This window comes from Hemibagrus wyckioides, linkage group LG03, assembly GCF_019097595.1.
Source record: "Hemibagrus wyckioides isolate EC202008001 linkage group LG03, SWU_Hwy_1.0, whole genome shotgun sequence".
NCBI lineage: Eukaryota > Metazoa > Chordata > Actinopteri > Siluriformes > Bagridae > Hemibagrus > Hemibagrus wyckioides.
Window position 1 is genome coordinate 8960149 of NC_080712.1, and position 25682 is coordinate 8985830.

General features: G+C 39.9%; 2 protein-coding genes across 5 annotated transcripts in view; one reads left to right on the forward strand and one right to left on the reverse strand.

Annotated features, from left to right (window-relative positions):
- The first annotated feature begins 967 nt into the window (after window positions 1-967).
- On the forward strand, window positions 968-5410 carry hadh (hydroxyacyl-CoA dehydrogenase). The gene is made up of 8 exons (XM_058377726.1): window positions 968-1147; window positions 2315-2443; window positions 2559-2716; window positions 2826-2952; window positions 4423-4512; window positions 4762-4834; window positions 4930-5046; window positions 5139-5410. Exons 1-8 carry the CDS (start codon window positions 1031-1033, stop codon window positions 5255-5257), a joined length of 930 nt encoding a protein of 309 aa, XP_058233709.1. The 5' UTR covers window positions 968-1030; the 3' UTR covers window positions 5258-5410.
- Window positions 5411-11389: 5979 nt separating this feature from the next.
- Window positions 11390-25682, reverse strand: part of lef1 (lymphoid enhancer-binding factor 1) — a 40934-nt gene continuing 26641 nt past the window's right edge. The window contains exons 7-11 of one of the 4 annotated variants that reach the window (XM_058386049.1): window positions 23739-23901; window positions 23043-23150; window positions 21011-21059; window positions 20286-20343; window positions 11390-12868 (exon numbers count right to left, since the gene is read on the reverse strand). In XM_058386049.1, the coding sequence (XP_058242032.1) occupies window positions 20309-20343; window positions 21011-21059; window positions 23043-23150; window positions 23739-23901 (355 nt within the window). In that variant the 3' untranslated portion in view covers window positions 11390-12868; window positions 20286-20308. Of the gene's footprint in view, window positions 12869-20284; window positions 20344-21010; window positions 21060-23042; window positions 23151-23738; window positions 23902-25682 lie in introns of those variants that run through there. The other 3 variants (XM_058386048.1, XM_058386051.1, XM_058386050.1) reach the window with 3 other exon arrangements.

Sequence of the window (25682 nt, forward strand, 5' to 3'; positions counted from 1 at the left end):
TTTTTCTACAGTTCATGATACGTATAACAATAGACTATCAGCTAAACAGCAGTGCTTCATTTTAAAAACTATAACTATACAACTGTTTGAGTCCTTTATTTATATAACTTTATTAAATGTCGACAAAAATAATTAATTTAGCACTGAAAAAAAAAAATCAATACAAATCAACGAATCAATCAGCTGCTTCCTTTTATTTACTTTCATCAGGTTTATAATTATGAAAGGAATAATCATTAATGCATTTTATTAAAGCAGATCTTACAATATCTCAGGTAAGTGTATTGTGACACAATTTATCATGATATCAATAATATCGCCCAGCCATAATAATAACACCCACAGTGTATGAAATAGTGATTAGTATTAAAAATATTGTGGTTAGCACGTTCGCCTCACACCTCCAGCGTCCTGGGTTCGAGTCTTGCTCCTGCTCACTGTGTGTGTGGAGTTTACATGTTCTCCCCATGCTTGGTGGGTTTCCTCCGGGTGCTCCGGTTTCCTCCCACAGTCCAAACACATGCTTCTAGGCTGAATGGAGTCTCTAAATTGCCTGTAGTGTGTGATGAGTGTGTGCCCTGCGATGGGTTGGCACAGGGTGTACCCTGCCTTGATGCCCAATGACGCCTGACCCCCTGTGACCCGAGGATAGATCGGATAAGCGGTACAGACAATGAAATGAAAAAAAAAAAGAAATTAAAAATAGTGTATGATTAATGCTCAAATATGTTTTTAAATTATTATTTATCATTTGAACAAATCAAGATTTCTACAGTTTCACAAATTCCTATACATTATTTTCACAGTACTTGTGTGGTTATTATTTAGCGTCCTGAGTTACACACTAACGTACTAAACAGTACGCAAGAATAAAACCCTCACACTGATTTATGGCACACTAGTTAGTAGGGTAGTATAGAAGTAGTCACGTGGTTTGGGAATCTGCGTGAAAGGTGACGGAGGCGATATGACCACGTGACCAGGCTGACTTTCCCCCCGGTTTAGAGGAGAGCCGCTGTCGCACACAGTCATGGCGTTTTTCACTCACCACATAACCCGAGCTCTGAGCTCTTCTACCGTCCGAAATGCTGCCATTAAACATGTTACTGTGATCGGAGGAGGATTAATGGGCTCGGGAATCGCGCAGGTAGGCTAACTAGCGAACAGGCTAACTAGTAGGCAGACTAGCTAGCTAGCTAACATTTCACTAGCCTTGCAGCAGCAGGTCACCTGTCCACTGTAAGTCCATTCAAGTTTCACATGCAGTAGATTTCCAACAAAATCTTATGAAAACATGTTCCATGCAGGTTGATGTACGCTTTTGCATAGAATCGCAAAGAGCCATGGGAAGGGTGACATATATTTCAAAGTTTTGTGGGTGAATCCTAAATAGCTTCCCATTGCACATGTAGTACACTAGATAGGGTGTAAAGGCTATATTATATACTGTGTAGTGATTACTGAGGCGTTTGGGATTCAGCCATCAAACTTCTGTGTTAAATATGATGAGAAAATTATATATATATATATATATATATATATATATATATATATATATATATATATATATATATATATTATATTAATATTAATATTAAATTATGTATAATTGTCGATTTGCATTTTTGTTTTTTTTTATAATTTATTAAAATATAATTATACATTTATTATATATGTATTATATTATATACAATATATAATAATAATAATTATTATTATTATTATTAATATTAATAATAATTAATAATTTAATAATAATTTTTAATAATCAACATTTCTTGTTTTTTACTATTTTAAATGTGCTTAGTTTATAGTGTGAAAAGTTCACAATTGTGCATCATTTTGAAAAAATATAACTTGTGTATATTTACCTGCAATTATCCTCCATATCTGACTCTTTATATCAGGAGTAGCATATTTTATATTACATCACACACTTTCAATTAAAATTAGTATTGAGATTGCTTACAATAAAATAACAAACAATATATATAATATATTTATAAACTAACTAGTCTTGCAGCTAAAATATTTTATTTTTCCTCTCAGATTTTTGCTGTTACTTCTTTTGGGGGTATACTGTATATTTTGTTAAGTCTTTTTTGGGGATGCAAAAATGTATCATCTAAAAGCGATGTATTTTTCAATTCCTGCTTACTTAAAATGATTTTTTTCTGGTGCTTCAAATGTGCATTTTTTTAAGCCACATGTACAGACATTTATTTAGACCATTTTTCAAACCATATTGAATAATCTCCTAAAGAGGAATTCTGTCTTATCCTTATCCTGTGTGTTGCTTTTGTTCATCCTCCAGGTTGCGGCAGTGACTGGACATTCAGTTGTGCTGGTGGACATGTCTGAAGACATCCTGAAGAAATCCGCCAAGGGCATTGAGGGCAGTCTGAGGAGAGTAGTGAAGAAGAAGTTTGCAGATAAACCCGAGGTCAGGTTGCGTCATAGTCACCAGTCTTCCGTGTGTGGGCAGAAAAAAAAAATCACTTGAAGCTTTAAAACCTGAAGCCTGATGAATCAGTCTATTCTGTGTCGTTTCTCCACAGGCTGGAGAGGAGTTTGTTCAGAAGGTGCTGAAGAATGTTTCCACAAGCACAGATGCTGCATCAGTGGTGCAGAGCACTGATCTGGTGGTGGAGGCCATCGTGGAGAACCTCAAAGTGAAACAGAACCTCTTCTCTACACTGGATAAAGTAGCGCCAGAGTAAGAGCTTCAATCCCTTATAGCGCATTCTTATCCTTCATTTAAATCTTGCTATTATTAAAATGTAGATTTCAGATAACTAATCTAATGTGCTTGTTTTCCCCATCAGACACACCATCTTTGCCAGCAACACCTCCTCACTTCCTATTGCGGACATCGCTGTGTCTACAACTCGCTTAGACCGGTTTGGAGGGATCCACTTCTTCAACCCAGTCCCTATGATGAAGCTTGTGGAGGTATCTTTATTTAATGATGCTGGGTCTATACATTAAACACACTGATTCAACATTTTATTTGATAAGAACTGATCTTTTCAGACATGTCTAACATGCAGATGGGAGACAGATTGAAGGTGGCCAGGGGTTCAAAACAAATCACACTCCTTTCCACATGCTGAGTAACATGATTAGTTCAGCTTGAAGAAAGTTTTAATTTTTCATCTATACATCTTGTTAGGAAGCTGGGATCAGAGCGCAGCATCAGCCATTATACCGCTCTCTGGAGCATAGATGATTAAGGACCTTTTTTCACGCCAGGTTAAAATCTTCACATGGCCACAGAGGGTGCACAGCGACGCAGCAAATGTTTGATGAAATAATTTAATTTTCTTATAATAGTAAATACTGGTGCTATATTTTGTGGTTTGTGTAGCTGTATTGTGTATTCCTCCTGTTTTTTTTCTATGTCATGCTCTTCTTTCATGCTCTATGCTCTTCTTGTAAATCCCATAGGTTTTGTTAATTTTTTTTGTCATCACTGCTTTTATATTGCCATCATGTTATCACCAGATCATATGGGGGATGTGTTGCTTTAGTGGTGAAGGGGTTGGATTACTGATCAGAAGGTTGTGAGTTTGAATCCCAGGTCCACCAAGCTGCCACAGCTAGGCCCTTGAGCAAGGCCCTTAACCCTCAACTGCTCAGTTATATAAAATGAGATCAATTGTAAGTCGCTCTGGATAAATGCCGTAAATGTAAATATTTCTAGTTGTATACTGAGTTTTGTGTAATTCATAAATTTTGCAGACACTGATACAACCTTGTGGGTGTTGCATACAGTGATTGCTCCGGGTGCTGAACAATAAAGCCATCATTATGAGTTCCTACTACTAGTTGCCATCGTAATAATGTTTATCAGTTTGTGGCACAACTAGCATTCCACTTGACGACAAATCAGCTTTCTGAGATTTAACATTCTAGAAGGAGATTTGCCATTTGTGTATAAAATTCAGCCGTGTATATCTGCAGCGTATCATACCAGATGAAGGAGAAGCGGTGTGAGCGCTTTGCCACGGATCACATGACCGCAACTGTCTTCATTCCCATTGGTAGTCGCTGTACCGAGTCGCTCCATATTTGCATAAAGTTGCTTTAAGTCACTCACATACGTAAAGTTACTCAAATTTGATACGTCTCTGGACACCTCTTGGAATCTTGTCGCTAGCGCTCGCTGTTGCTCATGTCCTGCGTAATGCGTAATAAGTGTGTTTTTGAGAGAAAACAGCCTTGAATCCTTTAGCACTGTTTACACACATCACTGGACTCTTTCACTCAGTTTTAAAGAAATGAGGTTTCATGCAAGGCGGGCCACACTGATCCATTTGCAGCTCTTGCTCATTATCTGGAACATACAGTATGTTGGATTGAAACTGAAACTCTGCATGTTAAAGAGCTTTACTTTTCTGAAATGTCTGTTTCTGCTTGTAGGTCATCCAGGCTCCCGGAACAAGCCAAGAAACATTTAACGCACTCCTCGATTTCACCAAAGCATTAGGAAAGCATCCGGTGTCATGCAAAGTACGTTTGAAAGCTACATTTATGATGCAATTTATAGCTGATGTGGTTTAATTAGATGCAGTATATCATGATGCAATATAATACTGGGGGTGAGAAAGAAAACAAGGAGAATATGAGTTTATTTCAAATGTATCCTACAGGTCACAACAGAAACCTGTATATTGGGTCATTTAGAGCCATGATTTTGCTAGACATACTTGCATACGGAGATGATGTTCCACTTGTAATGCAGTATTGTTCTTGTGTAAGGACACTCCAGGCTTTATTGTAAACCGGCTGCTCGTGCCTTACCTAATGGAGGCAGTGCGTCTACATGAACGAGGTACATTTACTATCTGTGCTCAAGATGATTTACACTTACACCCGGTGTACATTAGTTCAAAACAGGTTGTATTGTTCATTTCTCTTTCTCTTCAGGTCACGGTTCCAAAGAGGACATCGACGTAGCCATGAAGCTCGGAGCCGGTCATCCCATGGGTCCTTTTGAGCTTTTGGACTATGTAGGATTAGACACGTCCAAATTCATCATCGATGGTGAGCATTCACACAACTGGGTTGTCGTTTATCTTGACATTTAACATGATTGTATTATCCTTTCCTAATTTGTTTCAAATGCATTGTTTTAGGTTGGTATCAGATGGAGCCAGAAAACCCGCTGTTTTCTCCAAGCCCCCTTCTCAACAAGCTAGTGTCCGAGGGCAAGCTGGGCAAGAAGACCGGAGAGGGTTTCTACAAGTACAAATAAACAGAACAGGGATGAACCTGAACTTGGAATTCTCTGTCAAAAAAAAAAAAAATCATGAACAAATTTAGAAAGTCCAGAGAGTTGATACAGAACTAATGGATCATTAAACAGCAGTTGTGCAATAATACAAGAAAAGAAAAATAGAATAAACACTAGTGCCTTGCTGTTTTGTAAAGAGATGTTCATAACAGATGATCGTGAATTCATGTGCACTTCATACTTTGTCAGTTTTGTATGTCAGTGCTACAATTAAAGATGTGATTGCTTTAAGAGCAAAGTCTTCAAGTGCTCTTCTGAAGACATTTGACAGCATAGTATTTTTTTAAGTCCTTCAGGATGCCAGATTGTGTAGCATTTTAAACCTTAAAGTGCGTGTGTCATTTAGGAGAAATAAAACATTCAGTAAGTCTCCTGCAAAACCAAAGAGCCTCAGGAGATCAGTGGTGTTTTGTGTGTGAACTAATCAGTGTTTTGAACAAATTATTAAGTGAACAAATCGTTCTTGGTCACTTACATGTAAAAAATGGAATAACACCAAGTATAAAAATAGAATATATGGGTAAATATAGGGAACACAGTGGAATATGGTGAAAGATTGCAATAGAAAATAAATAGATAAAATGTAGAAAAAGTGTCTGAATACAGTGAATAGAATGAATACGAATCTAGAATGTATATAAAATGTGCATGTAGTGCAGTTGTTCTTCTGGCTGAGGTAGTGAGTGTTGTGAGACCAAAAAAGTGTCCAGGTTCTAAGTGTTCTCCTAGTTGAAGGCCCAAATGGATGGTATGATAAGCTGATGGCACCACTTTCTGGAGCGCTTGTCTGTCCTGCTTGGTGCTGTTCCCAAACCAGGCTGTGATGCTTCCCATCAGGATTCTCTCAACAGTGCTGGTGTAGAAAGCACCTGAGAGGGAAGTCATTAAATTGGGATAACCATGGACAATCAACTGTCCTTTTCCTCCCATGTTACTAATGTCACACACTCATGTTAGTTTCTTCTGTACAACATCAGAAGGATTCAGCCATTTTTATCCACTTGTTCAGTCTCTTGTCATTTCAAGACTAGACCACTGGCAGGTCTACCTCTGAATGCAATTCATCCTCTGGAAAGATCCAAAATCCAGCTGTGCGACTTGTTTTCAACCTGCCTAAATTATCCCACACCACCCCACTGCTACGCTCCCTCCACAGGCTTCCGGTCGCTTCACGCATCAGATTCAAAACACTGATGCTTGCCTACAAAGCTAAGAATGGACCGGCAGCATCTTACCTCAAAGCTCTTATTACTCCTCGCACTGCACCTTACTCCCTCTGATCTACTAGCACAGCCCGACTGGTCCCACCATCTCTCAGGGTACAAGGTAGGTATACATCTAGACTCTTCTCTGTTCTGACGCTGAGGTGGTCCGAACATCTGAGTGTCTTCAAACGCCGGATAAAGACCTTTCTCTTCCTGAAACACTTAAACTAGCACTTATTTTCCCTATTTGTTTTATTTACTGTTGTTTGTTGTATGTTGATTTAAAAATAAAATCCTCCCAAGACAGTTTTTAGGCTGATGGTATCCTAAGTCTGTGACCTAATGACCCGGTGTTAATGTATTCATTGATAGAGACTTCAAAGCACTCTTGTAAGTCTCTCGGGGTAAGAGCGTCTGCCAAATGCCAGAAATGTAAATGTTAGTGTCTGAGGTTTCATTCTTGACCACGGTGTTGATGTGGTTGGTATTTCCTCTCTTGCTTCGTGCTGAAGTCCACCATCAACTCTTTTGCCTTGCTGACATCCTGGTGCACCAAATCTCCAGGTTTTTAATCTCCTCCAGGCCAGCTTTTTCCTGACTGCACTAGAGTGCTGGACGCGAAGGAACAGGTTACTGGATGGACATATTGAATGAATACGCCTCTTACTGAGTGAGACTTGTTGTTGAGTCTGAATGAGAGAGGTACTGATTCTGTACGAACTAAAGGAACTAATTTGATCGTACTGGGACCAGTTGTTAACAAACTGAATGAATGATGCATCATTTATGGATTAACATTAAATAAATCATTATACTAAAACTTGTCTCTTGAAAAGAAAATGAATGTATTGAGTGAATGAAACAATGAATTACTCATCTCATAAGAAAAGGCATTTACAGGGTAAGTGAACGAATCTTCTTGGTGAACTGAATCAAAAGATTTACTTCTAACCGGGGCTGTAGAAAGCGACCATGTTGTGTGATAGTGGCCGGTCACTTCTCTTCTCTGGAATCTCTGCAGCCCAAGCGAACTCTTCAAAATACATTGGTTGTTTTCCATGCATGAGGACAACGACCTAAAACATACCAGTCTGGCCTTGATTAAATATTAATCGACTAAACGCACCCAAAATAAGCCATGCTGGTGCTGTCTCGTCTGTGTCAAAAACAAACTTCTATTTTTATTTTAATTCTTCTACTTTTACTTTTACTATTTACTACTATTTAATATTTCTACTACTATTATACTACTACTATTTCATTACTAAATAAGCTACTTTGAAATAAAATGGAATTATACACTGACTTCAAAAAAAAGCTAACCACATGATTTTTTTTTTTAATAATTATAAATTTCAACTATATTTCTACACTCGTGGATTCTTAACTAGTTTTAATCAGCAACTAGGCAGAGGGCCAAACAGCCTCTCCTAAATTCTACATTTTACTAGGGTTAGTAACCCTAGTTAACCCTAATAACCATGAAGAAGTTAGCGTACTGAGCTAACTTCTTCACTAGATGGCAGCATGGCATTGTCTTTAAAAGCCTTTTGTTACAAATAAAAGCCTTAACGTGTGTGTGTGTGTGTGTGTGTGTGTAAATAGTGTAGTGTGAATGGTCAGGACACTGCTGAATCAACGTGAATCAATAAGTGAATCAACTATCACAGCAATTATATCCTCTTAAAGCAACACGGTTACACGTGGACATTTCTAGGATTTTATCCTGATATTTTTAATCACATTTATTTACACTCGTGCCTCCTATCAAACACTGATTAATATCCTGTTAATATGCAAATTAGTTCACCGTACTTGAACCTCAATTTCCAGCACTAGTGATGAATCACTGGCGAAAGAGTCAACTCTTCGAACCAACGCTTTTAAGTGGAGTCGAATCAGGAGCCGATTCGCGGAATTCACGAGGGGTAAGATGCCTTTACTGAACATTCGGCAGCATTTTATTTGTTTATTTTAATTTTTTTTAAATGATGATTATTAGTATTATTTTCAGTATTGATGATTCGCGTGTGTGTTGTGTGTTAATCTCACACACAGTGCATCAAATGACTCTCAGTAGCATCTGAGTCGTTTGAAACACGATTTCAGTCGTCTTCCTTCAATTAGCAGCTTCAGTAAACAAAAACTAGCATTGACACAATTTCTCTCTCTGTAAATGTAAAAGTAAAAATGAAACAGTTTCCCAATTGTAGCTGGCCAGTGAAAGCATGCCTGATGATAATAATGAGCTTTGTTTGTTTGTTTTATTAATAGCCTTTATTTCTGTCCATTTAGATTAACAATGTGAAATAGGTATATTGGGAATTAGCCGCATTAGTGTCATTGCTCCATTAAGAAGCTTTCAAAAACAATCATTTTAATTGTGTGTTAATTTTTACTCATGATTTCATTGAATGATTTTGAATTATAAGGTGTCTACTGACAAACATTCCAGTTTACTGTTATATAAGTAATAGGGTTGAGGGTATTTTGAACAATAAATTAGACAGTATGTAGATAATTGGCATTCGCACAAGGACATTACAGGGCATTCTAATCATTTGTGTGAAATTTATTTATTACAATATGTTTTTATTTATTTATTTATTTTAACCTATCTTTCATCATTCGTTTTCATACTATTATTGAAAATAAAGTAAAAAAATTATTCATTTTCTTCTCATGAACCTCTGAAAGATTCTACAACACATAGTCGAGTTGTTGAATGCAAGCAGCAAAATTTGCTTGTTGCCTCCAAATCTCTCTCCAGCTGACAAGACAGTTGATAACAATGAGCAGTGCAGTTTTGCCAGGACATCAGTTTACAATAGTCATTATCCTACATTTCTACCCATCTGCAACATTTCACTCCAGCTTAAATAAAATCGCAGCATGACAGCCCTGATTACGAAGTCCTCTTATTTTGGTTTTCCATTTGTCCAAACAGCTCTTGTGCCAAACCCGATCCCATTGACGGATTTATTTCACTTCCGTGAAAGGTCATCTGTCTTGAAAAGTCTGCAGCAATTAAAGCTTATTCGATTAAATAATGCTGATGAACAAACATTGGCTGGTACAGTTTTAGAAACATAATCCTAATCATATAAATGTGGTCATTTTTTTAAGCAGAGAAGCCATAGGAGAAATATATCATTTGGTATACTAACACAGAAGTGCCAACACTTGCTAACAAGAAAATCCTAGCAGACAGAGAGAAGGAAAACAGAATTTCACCACAAAATTCTGTATGTCCCAAGAAACCAGCCAGGCAAATGTCTGGTATGAATTCTTTGTAATAATAAGCAGCTTATTAGTATTTTTTCTGACCAAAGAGACGACAGTTCTACACATTTGTTTTGTGTTGGCTCACAAGGCCAAGGTTTGTAAATTCAAACTGCTACCATACCAGAAATAAACGCACGTCTTGCACGTCCCACATCCTTCCCTCTTCAGTGAACTGCTTTTCTCCTGGGTAACTGTTTTACTAGTGAATACTGAATTTAGCAGGAATCTCATCCCATATCACCATAACAAGAGGTCAAAAAATCATTAAGGGGACATAAATGCATTAATAATAAATAAATCTACAGTAAAATAAACTTTGTGTTTCGTTCCTCCTTTTCCCAGCGGCTCAGCTGGAGACACGGAATCATGGCTAGAAACACAAGATGGAGCTACACTACAAATCACTGATTTTATTTCCTCCTTTTTTGTAATTAATGCATACGGATTAATTCAAGATTGTGGAGCCATTTAGTCCTTTAAATAATGGGGGGAAAAATGTAACAGTAATCTAAGAAAAATCAAAAACTAATACGAGTAACAAAGTTAAAAGCGACAGGTTTTTAGTACAAAATTTAACTGAGGTTTAATGTTTTAGCAAATACACAAAATGTGGTTAATTAGGATCCTTACTAATAGTATGATATTATAAGGACTTTAGACTTTTTTTTATAAGGAAAAGGTTGTTTTTTTTTACTTCTTATTTAAATTAATAATTTACTATCATTTGGGACACAGGGTCCAAATTAGGTAAAAGTGTCCAAATTTTTAAAAGGACCTCATCAGTCAGAAAATCGCATAAACGTATGAGAACGCAGACTTTTCTTCTATCTATAATTTTCAGGGAATCTGAGTAAGAGGGTTGTATTTTCAAGCTGTCACTTCATGTTACTGAGTGAGTCTGATCGAAAATAAAGAAACAAGAACAAAAGAGTGCTTTTCTACTTCCTGTGAGCCTCAGGAAATTCACATGATGCAACGTTGTAGGGTGTTCATTTAAAATGTACATTTTTTTTCCATCATCTATAATGGAACAGCATTTTTTAAAGCATGAGATTAGAATTGGATTCACACAATAATGCAGAAAAAATGTGGTTTTTTGGGGATTTTACCGTTAATATTTCGAGCTAAAGTGCAGTTATAGTGAGCTGGGAGGGTTAAACATCTGAAACATGCATATACATTATGCTGTACTTAACACAAGTAGAAAATGTCCTAGCAGTTGGACCCCAAATCATAGAATTACTCAATCACCAGCCTATTTTAGTGAAAATCTTCATTCTGCTAAACTGTTTACTAATAATAAAGCTGGAAACTTGACTTCTGTATCATCATGAAGTAAAACATAATGATTATTCTCATCAAACCGGATTTAAGGTCAAGCTATTATCTAATTCTAGATTGAATAGTTTAAATCATCATATAATTTCACCAACCACCAGGTCATTTTCAGACATTTTACAATCAGCACTTCATAATGCACCTTTGCAGTTCCTCGTCTCCTTTAGAAGACCGCGTTCTCCATCTCTCCAATAGGAGAAATATGAGTTTTCTCCTGGACAGCGCGGTTTGCAGGCGTAAGAATCAAATGTACCGAAGAGAAAGGCTCAGTCAAAGATGCTGATTTATTTTTTTGTCTTTTTTTTTGTGTTTTTTAAAAAAGGCATGTAGAAACACAGTTCAAATGTGACCACTTGGAAGCAAAGTGCTAAACCAAGATGACAGTGATTCGAAAAGACGACGAATTAAAAAATAAAATAAACAAACAAAGAAAGAAAGGGAAAAAAAAGAAAAGAAAACGCATCCGATAATACTAAAAAATAGAATGTAAAATCAAAATGTTACAGAAATGCTTGCATGTAATAAACAACATGGCAAAAAAGACCACACTATTATCTAGCAGATAGAGAGGAAACAGGAGAACATCGCAATAAAAGAGACCGGCAAGTGCTGGGGTAAATATATATATCTGCTTCATTTGTCTGTTCAGAACAATAAAATATAGGCCTCTGAGTACCCACTTGAACACGCATGTCCTAACGCTGCCTGCAAAAATACCAACAAGAGAGACATATCCGGACATTTTTCATTAAAAGTACACATACTGAGCATTATTTTACATCTGAGCACTGGGAGGTCATCATTAGTTACAGTTCTCAAATGAAAGAAGGTCGTTTCTGCAAGAAAAACAGAACAGCTTTCCTATCGCAAAGCTTATTCTCTTTTTTATATATATATATTTATATATATACACCAGTATATATATAAAAAATAAAGATTAAAAAAAAACAAAACAAAATGATTTAAAATATACACCAAGAGATGAAATGAATATTTTTAAAATACAAAAAAAAGCATTCAAAATTTATCTTGAAACCATAAAAGTCAAAACTTTGATCCTTTTTGTTGTTTTTGTTTTGTTTTGTTTTTTATTCTGCACCCACTGGTTGAAATATGAAATAGTCTTGAGAGTTTGCGAGTCGAGAAGAAATGATCCGTCTGATGCCTGAAGAGAACGCTCCTGAAAACCGGGCCCCTGAAATGCTACATCATCGGGTGAAAAAAGTGAGACGGTGCTCGGGATGAACTGTACATACAGAAAAACAGGGGTGCCAAATAATTTAAAATAACTTAGGGACAGGTGTGGAAAGGTGTGTGATCGATTTCTATAGCCTCTCTGCACGTGTGTGTGGTGATTCTGTGCGTTAGGATGAAGACATGATCAGTGCAATAACTTGGACTTTGGGAGCAATAAGCTAATACGAACGTAAACCCCAAACGAAGTGTGTGTGTGTGTGTGTGTTTGGATCTAGTCAGGGTTAAGTATGTATCTGTCTGTCTGTCTGCATGTGTGTGTGTGTAAAATAGTAGCGGGTCTAGGCAGGAAGCGATTGTCTGTGGTTTCAGTTCAGTGTCTCTACAGCAGAGGAGCGCACTCAAGAGCTGGAGCCCTCCAAGAGGTCAGCGGGGGGAGTCAAGAGGTCGCAGAAGGGGTCAGAGGTCATCTAACAGGCTTCCATCTCCAAAAGGGCCCCCGAAGCTGCTGGCTTCGCTTTGCATGAGGAGAAAGCAGTTCGTTTTCCTCCTGTTCAACACAAAGAAAACACACCCTGAATGAGTTCGTTGCGAGTGCAGGTACAATCTTTCAGACAGGTACAATCTTTTGAAAAAAGGTCAGCAAAAAGCAGACTTTAAAAGGCAGTACATTACATGCCCTTGAAGATGATAAATCTGTGACTCAAATGAGAGGAGTTCATCGGCGTTGTGGTTCTGCTCTAAGTTTATGCAATCTTTTGCATCTTTAAATAGTTTCATTCATATGCAGTGCACAGCAACTCTTTAATACTTAAAGACTGACAATGTGAAGCACGAAGTAAATCGAACTCTCAGTGTTTGATCGATTATGACCTTCAGTCAGCAGAGAGACTTCCAGTGATGCCTTAATTATAGATGATGTTCTATATGGTGATGTACTGGTCAACTAGGAGGACTGCAAGCTAATTAATTATAGTTTTTCAGCTGCTTTAAGTACTCATATTTACATATTTATGGACAGGTAGGAAAGAGCATTCAGCGCTCCTATCGATGTCCTCCAGCCTTGAAAGGGATCCGAAAAATCATTCGTCACTCAGAAAATCATCCGGAAGTGGAGCGTTAACCTGATTGGACTCCCATGCGTCGTAAAGAATTCAATGGTACAGACTCCATTGCGCATATTGACAGGCTTTATGGACTTATTTGAGGAGTGCATCAAATGGAATTTCTGATCAAAGGGAGATAATAGAGGAGCAGCACTCCCATGAGCTGAGGTAAGAGTTCCAGATACAAGTCCACTGTTTAAATGTGTCACACACAGACGCACATACACACGCACATGCACACTTCTTTACTGCTTTACCATGTGTGGATGATAGCCGGGTTCCTTTCCCAGAGAGAGAGAAGAGAGGAGAGAGAGGCAGAGCAGGGCGGCAGAGACCAAAGCTTCCTGGTGCTTCTATTTACCTCCTCCATCCCCTCTTTTCATCCCTGCACCTCAAAGCTCCCGAGCGGCCCATGCCCCCTTCCTGGAGCGCACTTTCCTTCCAGGCCACACATGAAAAGGTCTGGCTGCCCTTCCTGCCAGGGGCAGAGGGAGCGAGGGAGGGAATGAGGGAGGTTGAGACGGCTTCGCACTGCCCACCTCAATACAAGTGCTAGGATTCACGGGCTTTAGCGCTGCAGAATATCCAGCACCAAGTCGCATGAACTGAAATGCTCCTCTGTTTTCGAGAGCCAGCCTCTCTCACTCTCTCTCATCTACTCTCCCTTTTCTTGGCGGTGAGGAAAGGCAAGGCAAAGCAAGGCAGGCTTTGAAGTGTGGGAGGTTAAGATAACTGGCACGGCCTTGGGTCCCTCAATCGGCCCGTTCACCTCCCGGGCCAAATCAAAGAGCCTGCAGCTGGAGCCGACACACCTCCCTCTCCGCTCTGCTCTCCCACACTGGCGGTTTGGGTTTCTCTCCGAAAAAAAGACTCTGAAAATAAGCTGACCAAAAGAATCCCACATGCAGTGCAGTGGACTTTTTTTTTTTTTTTGCTGAAGACAGGGAAGACCTGTTGAGGTCACGAGGCTACAGCAGAGAGTGGAGTACCTGCACAAACCTGCTCCCAAGTGCTACTTACATACTTGTGCACCAAAAAAAAAAAAAAATCTGTGAAACGGCGAGAGGAAATAAAACAGATCAAAGTGTGTATGACATCACTGTCCAACTCTGGCAGGCGGGCAAGAGCGGCCTGAATAAAGTACTACGGACTGAGTGTATGAGAGTGTGTGCGTGAGCATAATCTGGGTTGTGTTAAGTCCAGCCAACTGGAAAGCCCCCCTCTCTTTCTTTCCCTCCCTCTTCCTGTCTCTCTCCTTCTCTCCTGACGCTGTGCCAGTGGCCTGGCCTTGCAATGCTCGGCTAGGCGTTTGGTTTGGCAATGCCCTGCAAAGCAGCGAGTCCATAAAATCAAACGGCCGCTGCGAGTGGGCCAGTGCTCGGGGGAAGCCGCTAAACACTGGGGCCCAGTAATAAAATGGCACCTGGGAAAAAACGAGATTTTTGAACAAAGTACTTTGTTCTGTCAGCAGTTCATCTGGCACAGAGACAGTAACATTAAAAGGAAAAGCCCCAGCACAATTATGCCTTTATACCTCCATTGCAATCACCAAAACTAGACGCGTACATGTGTGTGTGTGATGCAGGCATATATGCGTGAGGCAGGGGTCTCCCTCTTACACATATGCTATGAGGATTCAGTTGAAAAAGGAAACGAATAAGACGCATGTGAATGAAGGTAGAGCCTACATGCACTGGAGCGAGGCAGGAAGACGATTACTTCCCCAAACCTCAAGCATGTGCTGGTGGGGGAGGACGGAGGTCAGCAGGAATGAGGATGGGTGTGTGTTTGTAATGGGGGTGGTATGGAAGATCAGCCCACATCTGAGGTTGTGGTGGCTAGGGGCCCCAGGGCCGACGTGGCCCTGCGCTGCCAGAACTGAGGGCCAGAGCGGCACTATCAAAGAGCAGCACAATGACTGCTCGCCTCCACCAGCGGCAGGCTTCAAAGAGCTGCTCATAGTGGGGAGGAAAAGGGGGGGAGGTTCCGCCTGCATTCACAATAGGAGCCAGATTTAGAGAAACTCCATCGCTCCATCGCTGGTGAGTGTGTGTGTGTGTGTGTGTGTGTGTGTGAGAGAGAGAGAGAGAGAGAGACAGCAAGAATGAGAGTGAGAGGAAATGGAGAAGACATCACAACACACAGGGATGTCTCAACCCTCTGATGTGCCGATAGCAGACTCAGTGTCTGAAGAAAAGTCTCTGGCCTCCACTTCTGTTTACAATGCAGCTGTTGCTGTTGAGTCATGCACTTACACGGGACCAAACATCAGGATCGTTATCGGTTTGGATTTGCGAAATCTGATGTGTTTTATATGCTTGTTGACTGGCAATGCTGCGTTTGGCATGCAGTCTTGAAAATATGCAGATTTTAAACAGAAGCTTGTATTTCTGGGGACACCCCTACAGAATCTTCAAAGAATCCTTAACCAATTTCTTTCCAAATGCATGACTGATATAGTTTCAGTGAAAAGGTCACCTAAAACTGAATGATTCTACAGTCCGTCTCTGGGGGGGACAGATTCTACAGTCTGTCTCTGGAATTCAGGTCCACCTCCAAGAAAAAAACTACACAAGATCATCCCTTTTTCATTAAATACACCATGACATGTAGTTGGTTTAACAGAGGGCTATGGGGAAGATCCTGATTTCACTTTGTGTGGGCAGTAGAGGACTACAAAAATTACAAATGACTCCTGTACGTTTATTAGCTGCAGTAATACAACAGACAATTGTTCACACTGCAGCACATTTTTAACCGTCATCTCTCAAACATGAGATTGTTGATGAGGTTATTGATTGACGCCTCCCTGACAGCAGCATAGGCAGCACCACTGGTTTCTCATACAGAATTCCCACTTTCAGTTAGTGAAAGTGATTAAAGGCTTGGGTGTAGGAAGCAGTCTCTAAAATCAGGAGTGCCTGAGCAACTTTCTTCAAAGCAGGAGCAATTTTTCCTCCACTGGGACATTTCAATCCATCTGGGAAGATATTCCATTCAGTTATACTGGAGCTTGAAAATGGTACAGTCTGAGGAAGCTGGACAGAGCACAGAACAGGGTTTGGACAGGGAAAGAGTCGCAGCTTAAATATGTTTTCCACAAAGAGAGAAGGTGACATGCTAAACACCTGACAGTGATGTACAGAGAGAGAGAGAGAGAGAGACGAGTTCACTGCTTCACAAAGTGTGAAAAGGAAAACGAAAGAACACAGTCTTTATCATTTAAGTGCATGAGGGATTCTCATTTTCCTCTATTCTCCCTCACTCTCTCCCTCGTTCTCATCAAAGGCTGACAGCTGACTCCTGCCCTCACATCAGAGGGTGGTGAGAGAGAGAGAGAGAGACACAGACACAGAGAGAGGCTGACGCTTGCTCTGAAACAGCTCTTCTTTTCATTCCTCAGAGCTGGCCCTGTACTCCACAGCACCCCTACCTCTATAACTTTCCCACACTTCCCTCAGACATGCTCTGAAACACACACACACAAACACACACAGCTTTGAAATCCCTCCACAGCCGCGCCCAGATTCAGGGCAAACCTTACCCAGCAGCCTGCCAGCAGCAACAACAAACTCTGGAGCTATGCATTTTTGCAAAAGCTCTACAAAGTGTCTCTCTTCATATGCGTATTATGGTACCTGTGACCAAGACGTGGGCTCAGATTCCAGGTGGCTACAAAAGGAGTGCATTATGGAGACTCATACTAATGCCTTAATCACAGCTCCAGTAAACTGCTCATTATTGCTATTTATATCACAGCAGTGTTGTATTCTGAAATCTGATTACTTCTCTGTATATATTCCGCCAGAGTTGCTGTTTGTAGTTGGATGTTTCATATCATTTTAATTCATTACTGATTTTATATAACAGCTAAATCACAAGGGATTTTGTATGGCAGACCTTTGTAATGTAAAGTTATGCAATGTGAAGTTATGTAATATAATTTAGGTATCATAATTAATGGATTCTAAATGTCCTGGTAGTTAACAAAGAAACATATGCAATGGTTGATATGATGTGATGTTCATTTCACACTTTTGTTAAGAGTGGAAACTTTCCAAAATGTCCCACCCCCTTTAGTATAAGTGAGATAAAACAGGATATGATGTGATGTGTAAATACTCAGCTTTGTGTTGAACCATAACATGCCACACTGTCCTCGACAATTTTTCCTGTAACACCAAGCCCTGTTGTGTTTTATTCCTTACATAACATTTCCCCACCCCTCTAAAACACACATGGGGGGGAAAAAAGTAAGAGCCTGGAGGCCATGTGTGTCCCCGCACAGATAATAATCTGAAAGCTCAAAGCAAATCAGAGGGTCATTAAAAGCAGCATGGCCAAAGACAGGCTGAGGAGGATGGATAATTGAGAACACAGGCATAGCAAAATTACTATTATTATTAGAACTCTCAAATAGCCTAATATGAGTTTACACACACACACAGACACACACAGAGACACACACACACACAGAGACACACACACACACACAGAGACACACACACACACACACAGAGACACACACACACACACAGAGACACACACACACAGAGACACACACACACACACACAGACACACACACACACAGACACACACACACACACACACACACACACAGAGACACACACACACACACAGACACACACACACACACACACACAGAGACACACACAGAGTTTACTCTGTTTAAGTGGCCTGTCATTTTTGGGTCATGATGGAAAAATAAATAAAAACAGCAACAAAATGCTTTATATCCAACTTCAAAGGATTATGCGGAAACATTTGATTCCAAAATAGCTCCAAATATAATAACAGCAATGTTTCTCTAATACAAAAAGTCATTAACTTGTTGTCTAAGTAAAAAGATAAAAAAAACAAAATAAATAAAGTTTACATTAACTGTAACTTAATACACGCTGTTAGAAACAGTCATGTTACTTTCCTTGTATGAGAAGAAGGCAGATAACAAAAATAGACAGAAAAAAAATATATACAAATAAGTTCCGTTAAAAAAAAAATGTTTCGGGGATCCTACGCTAAGCTAACCTCAATCCAGCTCTTGAGATCTGCATAAATTGAGGGCTTTCAGGGTAGCAGCAGTATTCTTGGTATTATGCATATTAGTTTAAGGCTGTCACAATGAATCAGCGAGGGTGTCCATCCCCCGTCTGCTCGGCACTACTAATTATTGGATCAGGGATAGACGGCTTTCTTGCCAGTGGCCCCCGAGCCCGCGAAGAAGAAAAGCGGAGGAGAAAAGCGTTCCGATTTGGGTTCAGAGCGAGCCACAGGGTCGCGAATCGATCGACCATAAAACCTTTGTCTGGTGGCTTTCATCTCATTCGCAGAGCAGATTTGTCACATCTGCGTACTTTTCGCTGCAGACAGAGGGAGCGGAATAACAGGATACAGTGGCACTTTTTTATGAAAGACAGCAAGAAGGCCCTCTTGCTTGATATAGCCAGGGGTGGGTTTACTACTGTGGACTTTTGCCTAATTGAAAGAGGATCACTGTCTTGTTTCTAGAATTCCACACAGCCAAAAAAGTCCATCATACACAGAAACTGCGGGCAAATGACTCCCGTCATTCATGATGCTTGCCGCATTACACATGCGGGCCATGTGGGTGGATGGGAGGATAAAGAAAGATCACATCTGGGTCTGCTCTTTTAAAGCCAGCCTCTTTAACACACACACACACACACACACACACACACACACACACAGAGCAAGGCTTGCTCTAGATCTGTACTCAAGATTTTAAATACAAAAGATAAGAGAAGGACTATGGCAACTCTATCTGTCTGTGTACAATAAGGATTACATGTAGAACACAAATATGGATCGTATTGTACTTATTATTTTGCACAGATGTTCTCTAACAAGAGCAAAAATATTTTTATCCAAAGTGTAATCTATCAGTTCAGGCAATAGTGCAATAACAGGCTTTCCAGCAGTGAAGAAGGAAAGGTCAAAAACCTTCAGGGAAAGTAGAAGTTTAAAAAACGAGACTACTAGCTTAAAGGATGAGAAAAGAACAGAACTGAGCTAATTTCAAGGCCAGAAAAGATGCCTGAGATGCAGAAACAAGCAAGATGTATTAGTGTTAAAAAGGTATTTTTCATACGGTTATTACAGGTCTTTAACCACTTTTCAGAAATTACAAACTGCACCTTTAAAGTGAGCAAAAGCTGTATGTGTTAAACATAAATAGCATTAAAAAAGGATGAATAGATACAGTTGACTGGATGATGCACTATATCTACACTATATGGCCAAAAGTATGTGAACCCCTGACCATCACTTGCATATGTGGTTCTTCCCCAAACTCTCGCCACCCAACTGGAAGCTCTCACTTGACCGAAAGTCTTTGTATGATGTAGCATTAAAAATTGCCTTTACTGGAACTAATGGGGCATACACTGTTGTATACAAAGCAATCTCCAAGAAGGCACTGATTGCAAGGTTAATGTGGAGGAAATCGAGTGGCCTTCATGGAGCCCTTACCCCAACCCCAGAGAACACACCTTTGGTATAAACTACAGTACACTTCAGTCCTTCTCACATGACATCAGTGCCTCAAACTCACTATTAGGCCTAATGTAAACAAATCCCCACAGCCACTCTAAAGGAGTTGGGGTGGTTGGGGCAAATCCATCATTAACTATCATTTTGGAATGGGATGTTCAACAAACACATATGGGTGTGATGGTCATAATACTAATACCTTTGACTATATAGTGAATATGTTAAGTGTGGTTGGTAGAATATATGAGTGTACGCAAACACACTGGCGAAGCTTTAGGATTAGTCTGTATTAAGAGACGGTTAATATACGGACACGGAGGGCCTCTTACCATTGCTCAGATGTACGCCGTTTTCATTCTCTGGGCTGTACCTGCAGAAAATGGAAGTCTTTAACCAAAAGAGGGGATGGTGGTTTAACATTGTACCTTGAGTGTGTAGTCATAAAGAATAATTTGATAAGCACAGACAGACTAGTAAATTATCTGCATCAAAAACACATTCACTAATATCTTACACTCCTTTTAATCAGACAAAAAAAAAAACCAACATATTGATTGCTATACAAATACACAGAACAAGTAAATAAGAATCAAAGTCACTATAGTATTGCTTTGTAGAAGTCAAAAGGACAGGGCAGAGAAAGAGAGTTAAAGCCTGAGGGAGTTGAGTCTTATCGAAGAATGGACAGACTAATCCCAAAGACTGTGAGTCATGTGGAGGAAGTGACAGATGGATGGAGGAATGGAAAGCATGAGTGACGACAGGAAGTGTGCTGCTGCAGTGCTAGCACAATCGGCATACAACCTTTCTAAACCTGTGCTAGTCTAAAATCTACCTTAAAGATTGAGAAGGTGCCCTGAAATTGCACTGAAGTTCTAACACTCTGATAAAGGCATGTTTTAGATATGGTTAGATAGTTGAGAGTAGAGCATGCAGCACTGGCAGCATAGTCACAAACCAGAAGTTGTACAGTACATTTGCTGAAAGAAGGGAGCCAAATGCAGAGGAGTGGAAAAGGAAAATATAGCAAAGTAGGCGAGTGGAAGGTTTTTACCTGAGGCTGATTCCTGGAGCTTCTCCCTCTTTCTTTTCTTCTTCTTTCCCTAGAAAATATCCAGAATAAGGCTTAAAAATACAGCTCAAACCCTCCTGACCACTCGAGATTTCATGCTCACTCTTCACCAAACACTGAAAGTACACTTTCCCTTCAACCCATTTATCTTTCTGTACTTTACCTTATTCAATCTTCTATGTCTGTGAAAGCGTTACAATTCAAACACATCCCACTAATCCTTCTACAAGACATTAGGAAATAATGATCAATCCAAAAGTCACACATTGGAATAAAAACTCTGGTCTGCTCTAATTCCATGAAGATCACTGCTCTTGAGCCAGAAGTCGGGATTGGTTGAGGATTTGTAGCTTACCCTAAATCCCCTAGCAGGGTGACTATAGGTATAGATCGCTCTGTGCCGTCATTTTGCGGTCCAATATCAGGCGTGCTTTGGTTGCCTGCTGTAAAAGTCTGATAATCCACTTATTCAGCAGCTAATCTGTGTATTCTAGCTGTGGCTGACAGAGCCATGAAACTCTGAGCAGTGAACGATCGTGCATGACAGAGGAGGGATAGGCTCATAGTGCTTAGCGTAGTTAAATACAGCTGTATGGCCGCTGCTAATGCAACCAGCTGAGTGGAAGGTTCATCCCTCTTTGAAGTGTTTCTTAGCCTTGTTTGCTCCTACTAGCTTTGTGACTGGTTCAACTTAAATTGTTCATGTCCATCATTTCCTGAATTGTTTCACTGCTCGAGCAGAATCTCTTGAGATTCAAAGGAGTCAAATGCACTGCAATGTGAGAAGTATAAGGCATGCTTTGGAGAACGATTTATAATTCTATGTACAATAACACACTCAGTATTGTTGAATTTGGACTGCTTTTGTATTTGCCAATACATAATACCACAGCACTGTTGAATTCTTAAAACTAATTGGTCAGAAGATTCAAGATTCAAAGAACTTTATTAATCCCAGGGGGAAATTCCTTGTTATCAATGTCAGAAGTGGGATTGAAGATGTTGATTTATTTCCTACAGCAGCTATTATGTAGTGCCAGCTAGAAGTCAAATCCTAAATTTATAATCTCATTTATTTTTTATTAATAATCTTCTGATTTATAACAAACAGAAGCCTATAGTGATAGTAATTTTTCGGTAAGGATTTCAAATGTCTATGGAAGGAGTCTCCAGTGTCAGACTATGTGACAGCCTGTTGGATTCCTACCACAAGGAATATTTCAGGATATTTTTGTGGTTTCTCAGTAACATGACAAACTCTTGAAAAAGAAAAAAAAAAGGAGGAAAGACTGTTTATAGCTGCTATAAATGTAAATTATGATAAGAGGAACTTGTAACTTGCCACACAGCCGTTCCACAGCATTAAAAAGAACAAGAATGAGCTGTAGAGTATTCTCACAGGCAGACTGCTTTTGGTATAAAAGGAATAAAACACTACAGGATACGCTGTTATTGGTAAATATTATCTAGGTCTTTCAATACTATACTATTCAGTCCAGCTCTTTTTACCATCTGAATCGTTCAGTACTTTCTATGGCATGTCACACCTGTGGGACCAATTGAGACTGGTCTACTGGTATAATGAACAACTGTATGTTTATCCCTGCCAAGCCCTTAATGATGAGAGGCATATGATAGTTGTGCTCCAAAAGAGATTAAACAAAACAAAACCAAACTAACCAAAAAAAACAAACAAATAACCACAAAAAAGATATTATTGGTAGAGTGAGCATAAAAACTAAAATAATGCTAGATTTCACTACACTTTCTAACCTGTCATTTTAAGAGTGTAGAAACAGAGGACTACTGTGATTAGAGATAATTACCTAAAATCAAAATTACTGTAAAAGAAACAAGGTCAACCAGACAAAAACTGCCTTTTTAATGGCCTATATAAGTCAGACCGGCCTAGTAACAGATGTCTATAGCCATCTCTGAGCAATAACACACATATGCAGACAGAAGCTCAAAACACAAACACACGCCACATTTCCCAGCATGTATGGATACTTACGTAATTGTCTCTGGCAGACCAGCCTGGGTATAACTGCATGTGGAGCTGCCGTTCCTTGCGGGCTAATTCATAATACTTTGCTTGCTCTTCCCGAGATAAAGCGTGCCACTGTTGGGTGCAAAGGGAAGATTAGAGAAAGAAAATCAGAGTCAGTCCATTACTTGTACGCTTTCAAGTTCCCAGCAAAGGGGACGCATGCTAGTGTTTTGCTACAAAATCCTTTGCCAAATGATTTGTATTTTGGAAGGGGGGTGGCGAGAAAAAAGGGGGGGGGGGGGGGCAAGGGGGAAACACGATGAAGAGATTAACTTGCACAGCGAGGGAAAAAGGGGGCGGAAAAAAACTTTGATTTCATATCAAAACACTGGTTCCAATTTAGCGGCGCTTTACTTCAAACTATGTCAGTGGGCAATTACCCCACACAACCGCAGAACGGTGCTTTGCTGTGGCTGACTGCCTCAAACCGCTCAGGCTTTGGTTAAGGCATTAAACATGCTCAGTGGTTCCTCTCTTTCCGAAAAGAGGAACACGTCCTGGCAAACCTTAGCACTGCTCGGCTTGACTGTGCCAAGCCCTGTGCAAAAAAACACTACATTTCACAAAGTGACAGCTCTTATATCCAAATATCTGTTAAATGAAAAGAGACGGAGTGCTAGTGATGAAGGGCATATGGTGGATTGAAACTTCTATACATACCCTTCTGCCTAGAATCTGGTTGATGGCGGCGCTTTCCTTCAGCGTGCATTCAGCCACCACGTTGGCACGCATCTCTTTCATGTAAAGCATGAAGGCGTTGAGAGGCTTCTTGATGTGAGGTTTCTTGGGCTCCTGTTCCTTTCGCTGCTCGTGCTGAGGCTTCCTGCATGAAAGGACACAAAAGCACTTAAAGTACGTTTGGAATCAATAAAGAAACAATAAAAAAGGGGGGTGTTTGGGGGCGGCGGAGGCGTCATCGGGGCCGACGCCACGGAGACGGCAACTCGTGTGAGAATAGAAAAGCAAGCGATTGCTTTGGTCACCCAAAGCATAGCTGCACGACTCACTAGCAGAGTGCCTTTAATCATGTCCAGTTGGGTGCTTTCATGCAAAGAGAGATTACTTCACCAGTAATGGCAACCAAACCCTGCTCTTCACTCCTCTTGCCAATGGAGGAAAAGAGTCGTCCCTCTACAATGCCTTTTAACTGCACACGTCTATCTCAGCACTGGATCTGCTACCTGGGGCCAAATGGAGCACAGAGTCTTATCTGTTCACTACTGCTTACCCACAGCCAATCGAGGTTAATTAGAGGCTGTGATTCTACAAGCAGGTCTTGATCTGCTGCTAATGGGAACCGTTGAGCCGTGTGTCTGGGACAGATGTATAAAAAAGGAGTCAAAAAATGTGTCTACATTTGTGTACGAGTTCATGCCATGTAGAACTCAAACCACAAAGAAAAATCTGAGCTTACCACAGAACTACCTCATACAAGCATAAGTGTAGGTTAAAAAAAGAAAGAAAAAAGGAAGAGGTAGAACAGTGCCTTACCCTCTCGGTCACCATTTTATTTGATGTAATCAATATCGTAAGTCTTATGGCTCTTTTCAAGCCTGAGAACACATTCTGTATCATGGAAATGTCTCTGTGCATCAAGTACTATGATGCATCTATATGGAAAGTTTTCTGCCTCTGCTCAGATTTACGTTAGAGTTTTCTTAAAATTTTACTTAAAATACAATGACCATGTTAAATAAATATTAGGAGAGCTGAAATCTCAGAGTTTTATAGCTCATTATGTAGATATTATATGGTCAAACAACTCATACCTATACTTTGAAGAAAAAGGGTACTAAACCGTACCATTCCTTGCTGCTTTGTACGTTTAATATGCATCATTTATCTATAAAGCTACCAGCAGTGTATCTTTAAAGCTTTTCTCTGGCAGGTAATTACGCTCCAATTATGTACCATGCAATCATTTGTTACGGTGCTCTATATTTTCCAGGTGGAACATACATATTAACGCTGCAGAAGATAAGGGTACCACGGTTCCCTTTTTCCATCAGTAATGCAGCAGCAAGAAAACTACTAACCGACAACTTTCCTTGAGGTACAGATACGAAATATGAAGCAGTGTGGTTTCACGATCCTCACTTAATGCAGCACACTCTGTATTCTCCGCTATACTTTCATACATGGCTACAAAATGGCTAAACCAGTGTCAATAGGGTGTGGCTTCAGATATACAGAGCACCTCTTTTTTCTCTGGCTGGCAATCAAAGCAAAAAAAAAGATCCAGATTGATGCAATTGGATTATGCTTAATTACCCATCTAAAAAAATGTGGTCTATTGCTGTTTTGAAGCAGTGAACTAAATCTGGTTAGATTTACTACTTGCCGCTGTCAAATTCAACCATTTTTTGTTTGTTTCATCTGTCTAGTTCAATCTAGAAGCACCTTCCAACTTGGCTTCTGGTCTTAGTTTATTTTCCACTAAAAATGGAGCAGTCCTAGTGATTGCATTAAGACCGACTACATCGATTCGGCACCAGGGACATCACGGCATGTGGTGTGTTTATGCTATTGTTTACTCAAACATTGTAGAAATGCTTGTATCATCAATTTTTGTCCATCCGTTTCTCCTAATTGCTCCAACTGAAA

Bases quoted from the DNA above. Each gene is read 5' to 3' on its own strand.
- hadh (XM_058377726.1), top strand. From the start codon at position 1,031: ATGGCGTTTTTCACTCACCACATAACCCGAGCTCTGAGCTCTTCTACC. The intron at 1,148-2,314 runs GTAGGCTAACTA...TTCATCCTCCAG, and splicing joins TGGGCTCGGGAATCGCGCAG to GTTGCGGCAGTGACTGGACA. The intron at 4,835-4,929 runs GTACATTTACTA...CTTTCTCTTCAG, and splicing joins AGTGCGTCTACATGAACGAG to GTCACGGTTCCAAAGAGGAC.